The 5,601-nt window shown below is 59.0% G+C and overlaps 1 protein-coding gene across 1 annotated transcript; it reads right to left on the bottom strand.

The window, feature by feature from the left end:
- Window positions 1-1,828: 1,828 nt before the first annotated feature.
- On the bottom strand, window positions 1,829-3,316 carry KCNF1 (potassium voltage-gated channel modifier subfamily F member 1). The gene has a single exon (XM_052649618.1). The coding sequence runs from the start codon at window positions 3,314-3,316 to the stop codon at window positions 1,829-1,831; it is 1,488 nt and encodes a 495-aa protein (XP_052505578.1).
- Between the last annotated feature and the right edge of the window lie 2,285 nt (window positions 3,317-5,601).

The following is a 5,601-nucleotide window of genomic DNA, read 5'->3' on the forward strand; positions in this document are numbered from 1 at the left end:
GGAGAAGAGGGTGAGGGAGGGGTGCACTAGGTTGGCTCAGGGCCCCACACCCCACAGGCACGGCTCTGAGTCTCTCCTCCCTGCAAGGCCCCTATCACATGGAGCCTCCCACCTCCTGGAGCCCCCAACCCAATAAGTGTGCAGCCCTAGACTTCTGAATCCTGCAAGAGGCCCCGAGAACGCATCCCTCTTCATACACACGGGAGACCAAGTCTCAGAGGAGGAGGCACTCAAACCCAAGACAGTGCAGACCGGGGACTCCCCTCCTCTCCCCTCACCCCTCCCTTTCCCCTCCCCCATACCTCCCCTCCCCGCAGAGGGCTCCTCCCTCTGCACCAGCTGCCCCAGGCGGGGAAGGAAGAACGGGGCGCTGGGGTTTGTGGGAGGTGGACAGCCAGAGGGGCCTGCTGGGACCACCTCCATACCAAGGGGCCTGCCTTTGACTGAGGAAAGTGTGACAGGGCCTTGCATCCTCCCCTCCCCCATCGGCATGACCTCCCGGCCCCGTGGAGGCCAGAGTGGGCGGCCCTTACACCCCTCCCAGCACACAGTAACGGAAACGCCTGCCATTTACTGAGCAGCTACTATGTGCCAGGTACTGTGCTAAGCACTGTGATCTTCTGAGATAGTGCTTCCATTTAATAAGTGATCAGAATGAGGATCAGAGAGGTCATCAGCCAGACAAAGGTCACCAAGGAAGGGAGTGATAGGGGAGGGCTGGTAGAGAACAGCTCAGAGATTTCTCTGAGAAGACAGCTCAGAGATTTGAAACTAGAAAGCATCTCAGAGATTTCCGCCTCAATCCCTGGAATTCAAACCCAGGTCTGTCCGTATCTGTTTCCTGGGGGCTCTCAGACCAGGTTGGCAGCAGGCCGCAGGGGCCGTGTTCACGTTTGTCCCTGCAGCTGATCCCTCAGAGGTGCTGGTTCCAGGAGACAGGGTAAGCTGAAGGACAGATACAGCCACACCGAGGAAGCTCAGCCGCCCTCCCAGGCTGCAGCTGTCCTCTGTGCCAAGACCTCCTCACATCACAGTGAATGCATATGCTTTCGGTTCAGCAGTCCTGGGACTGAATTCTTGCTCTGTGTCCCCTTGGAACTCAGTTTCTCCTTCTGTGAAGTGGGAGTACCTTAGCTAACAGTGTTGCTGGAAGCAATGGAAAGAAGTTGTGGAAAGGGTCTCACACAGGTGATAAAGAAACAGTAACCCCTCTGTTGGGTGTTTCCCGTTCTGTGGATTCTCCCTCTCCTGGGAGCAAGCTTTTCCTCAGAAGGGAACAGAAGGCACAGAGCCTCCTGGAATGTGACAAGGCTCCCTGGGCTGAACCCTGAGTATTAGCCCTTCTTTAATTAGCCCTTAACTAAAAATAATGTCCCCTGCCACCCTGGGCTGCGCACCTACCTCCCGGGTGGGGCTGAACCACATCTGGGAGTTGAAGGGGGGGGTGCCGGGTCGGGGAGTGGGGAGCAGCCAGCCTGTGAGACAGAACCTAGAAGATAGGCAGGTGCAGAGAGCTGGAGGCTTTATTGAAGGAGATACAGAACCGGGTGAGGGCTCCTGCCGTCAACCAGACCATGGCCTCCATCACCCCCACACTGTCAGGGACTCCTGGACACCTGTCCGTCTCCCTCCCCTGCCCCTGGACAACACAAAGGGAATCTTACCCCAGACTCATCAGAGGTGCCCAAGAGGGCCTCCAGAGTTCTGTTCAGGAGTGGGTAGGGAGGGGACAAAGGACGGCCCCTCCCGGGAAGTCATGGACAGTCCCATCACACCGGTCCATCCATCTCTCCACCAGCCGGCCTGTCTGTGCCTGAGTCGGCCCCCATCACTTGCAGCTCTGGAGCCGGGTCCTATGGTGCTTTTCCTCGGTCAGCAGGGGGATGAAGGTATCACTGTGGGACAGCTTCAGCCGGCTGCTCCAGCTCGGGTCCTCCTTCCCGGCGGGCTCTGGTGGCGGGAGGTGGTCCAGGTCACCGCGGGAGCCCCCTGCCTTGCCCTCACCAGCAGTGCCGGAGTTGAGCTCCATCAGCTCCAGCTCGTGCCTGGCCGCCGTCTCCAGGACTCGCTGCTTGTTGTAGTATCTGACGAAGTTGTTGATGATGGGATGAATGGGCAGGGCAATGGCAATGACCCCACACAGGAAGCTGATGGCCGCATTGAGCTTGCCCAGGGTGGTCTTGGGGTAGATGTCACCGTAGCCCACCGTGGTCATGGTGATGATGGCCCACCAGAAGGACTGGGGGATGCTCTTAAACAGGGTCTCTGGGTGGCTCTGCTCCATGGTGTAGCCCAGGGCAGAGAAGACGAAGATGCCCACCGCCAGGTACATGAGCAGCAGCCCCAGTTCCTTGAAGCTGCGCTTGAGGGCGTAGGTGAGGGTCTGCAGCCCGGAGGAGTGGCGCGCCAGCTTGAAGATCCGGGCGATACGCATGATCCGTAGGGCCTGCACCGCCTGCTGCACGTTGGTCAGCTCCATCATGCGGGCGCCCAGGTGTGTGAGCGTGAGGCTCACGTAGAACGGGAGGATGGCCAGCACGTCCACGATGTTCATGAAGGACAGGGCGAAGTGCAGCTTGTTGGGCGAAGAGAAGAGGCGCAGCAGGTACTCCAGCGTGAACCAGCCGATGCACGCCGTCTCCACGTTCTCCAGCGTCGGGTGCTCCACGCGGTTGCCCTCGGCGTCCAGGACCTGCAGCTCTGGTATGGTGCCCATGCACATGACCACCGATGAGACGAGGATGAGCAGGAAGGACAGCACGGCCACCACGCGCGCCGGACACGAGGACTCGGGCTTCTCCAGGAACTTCCAGACGCACTTCTGGCAGCGGCGCCAGCGGCCCTCGGCCGTGTCCACGCCCAGGTCGTCCAGGATGAGCTGCACGCGGCGCGCGATCTCCTCCAGCTCCTCACGCTTCTCGCTCAGGTGGCTCTTGCAGCAGTCGTCTAGGAACTTGAGGTCCACCTTCCAGAAGTCCATCTCGTTCTTGAAGCAGATGGGACAGATGCCCTTCTTCATGTGCACCTCCCCGAAGTAGTAGACCTCAATGACACACTTGAAGGCATCCGGGTCCCTGTCGAAGTAGAACTCGCGCTTCCCGGGGTCGTAGTCGTCGCACAGGGAGAAGATGGTGTCGTAGCCTCCGGCCAAGCAATGGATGAGCTCGGCCAGCCGGGTCTCGGGGTACCGGCTCAGGAGGTCTCCGTACAGCACCTGCCGCACGCCCCCCACGTTGACCACGATCTCGATGTCGTCGCCCGCCCGGGAGTCCTGGCTACCCGGCTCCGGGAGGCTGCGCTCCCCGGTCCCGTCCATTCTCCTGGCGTGTGCCCGCGCGGCCTCGGCTCCGCGCCCTGCAGCCGCCGCAGGGTCGGCGGGTCCCACCGGTGCGCGGACCCAGGGGAAGCCTGGCCGGCGCCCGCCTGCCTGGAAGCGCGGTCACAACCGGCGGCTGCGGGCTGGGGCGCGCCGCGGGGGAGGCATGCACCCGGCGGCGGGGGTCCCGGCGGGCATCCGGGCGCTGGGGGCGCGCCGGCGGTGCGGGGCGGTGTGTGTGGGGGGTGCGGTTCTCGCGGCCACCTGCCTTGCCCCGAGCACTCACCCCGGCTCCCGGGTGCGGCGATCCGCCGTTTCGGCTCGGCCTCTTGCAGGAGTGGGGTCCCCCCTCGTGGGCGTCAGGCAGGGTCCTGGGTCGCCGGGCGCGCGGGTCCCCGCGTGCGCCGCCGGCGCGAGACGGGTCCCGTCGCTGCCGGACCCACACCGCCCGCCGAGGTGTGCGGAGAGAGAACTTGGGCTTGCTTTGCCCAAGCCGTTTCTAAACACAATAGGAATTCCAGCCTGACGTCAAGAGCTTTTCAGACTGTACCCTCTTCTGGTGAAATTCTGCAAGGCACGCGCGGCAGCGGCAGGGGAACGGGTTAACCCTTGGGCAGACGGGCACAGCTGAGCGCCCGCCGCTACCGCCGCGCGCCTGTCCTCCCTTCCTGGCGCCGCGGGTCAGACGGGGCCCGGGACCTCCGGCTTGAAAGCGACAGGCAGGCGCTGGCTGCAAAGTTTCTCTCTCTCTGCATCCAGAAGATCGATAGTGAGAGAACACAGCTGCCTGTTGCTCGGCCGGCAAACCGTGCCCAAGAAAGCCCTTCAGACGCCCGCCCGCGCGTCCCGGCCGCCGGTCCCGCCTGGTCCCGGGATGCTTCCCTCGCTCCCCCTACGGCGTCACTTTCGACCTGTATAACGGCTACAACCAGTCCAGCCCCGCGGAGGAGAGAAGGTCGCACAGTGAAATGGGAATGGAACCCAGGGTGGGCGCCTCTTCCTCAGAGATTCCTTCTGTCCTGGCTGACGGACACACGCTCCTTAGCGGACTGAAAGTCTGCCTTGAAGTCCTCGCTGTCCACCGTTTTCCATTTCTCTGCAATCCAGCATCACCACCAACCTCCAGAGCCTTGAACCCCCAGACTCCCACCTCCCCATCCCCATCCTCTGTCGCCCAGGCCTGCGTGTCCCTCCCACGAAACGTCCCACACTCTGCCCTCTCTTCCAGACCTGCAGCCTCTGCCTGCACCATTCCAGCGGCAGCAGCATCTACCCTGCAAATTATCAAGCATCACCTGTGAACCGGAGACTGTGTTAACAAAAATATTGTAAAGAGAGGGATGAGGAGGCAGAGCACAGGGAATTTTTAGGGGAGTGAAACTACTCTGTATAACACTCTAGCACTGGGTACATGTCATCCTATGTTTGTTTAAACTGTGGAGTGTGCCACACCAAGAGTGGACATCAGTGTAAACTATGGACTTTGCATGATAAAGACGTGACAGTGTTGTATCATTGATTGTAACAGATGCACCTCTGGTGGGAGAGGCTGAAGGAATGAGGGGGCAAGGAGTATGTGGGAAATCTCTGTCTTACTATTTACTTTTGCTATGCACCTAAAACTGCTCTTTAAAAATCTATTAAAAATATATTCTGTAGGCTGGGTCACTGACAGTAACTTTTTTTTCTTCTTTAATGAGATCATGTAAAACTGAATATGTTAAAATACATCACATGAAGATAGTTTGGTGAAACTTGTTTTTACAGATTTTATTTTGTTTCCATTTAAAATCAACCTATGATGTGTTACTACAGAATAAGAAACTGAGATTCAGAAAGGTTGAATAAAAATAACAGTTATTATAAATGCACCATGAGCCAAGCGCTTGCATCTCCATAGCATCCCTCTGAGGATGCAAGATGTCACGTAACCTGCCTGAAGTGCTCAGCCAGAAGGGGGTGAAGGTGCAGTGGGAACCCTGGGAGCCTGCTGCCCCAGCCCACAGGCTTCGCCTCCCGGTCCAGGTTGCTCGGCTGCAGGGGGAGCTGGGATTTGACCTCATGCCGATTCTTCTCTCTGATAAAGTGCAGCACACACCTCCTGCACCTCCCTCCAGGCCTTACTCATGTTATTTCCCTTCTCTGTTGTCTTCTCTTGCTCCCTAGTACCTCCAGGGTCGAGTTCAAATTGCATTTTAGCCTAGCTTAATGGGCTATTCAAATATTTATTAACTTCTAATGGCAAACACACACACACACAACACACACCCTACCCTGGTGGGAAG

This window comes from Budorcas taxicolor, chromosome 11 (genome assembly GCF_023091745.1).
Source record: "Budorcas taxicolor isolate Tak-1 chromosome 11, Takin1.1, whole genome shotgun sequence".
NCBI lineage: Eukaryota > Metazoa > Chordata > Mammalia > Artiodactyla > Bovidae > Budorcas > Budorcas taxicolor.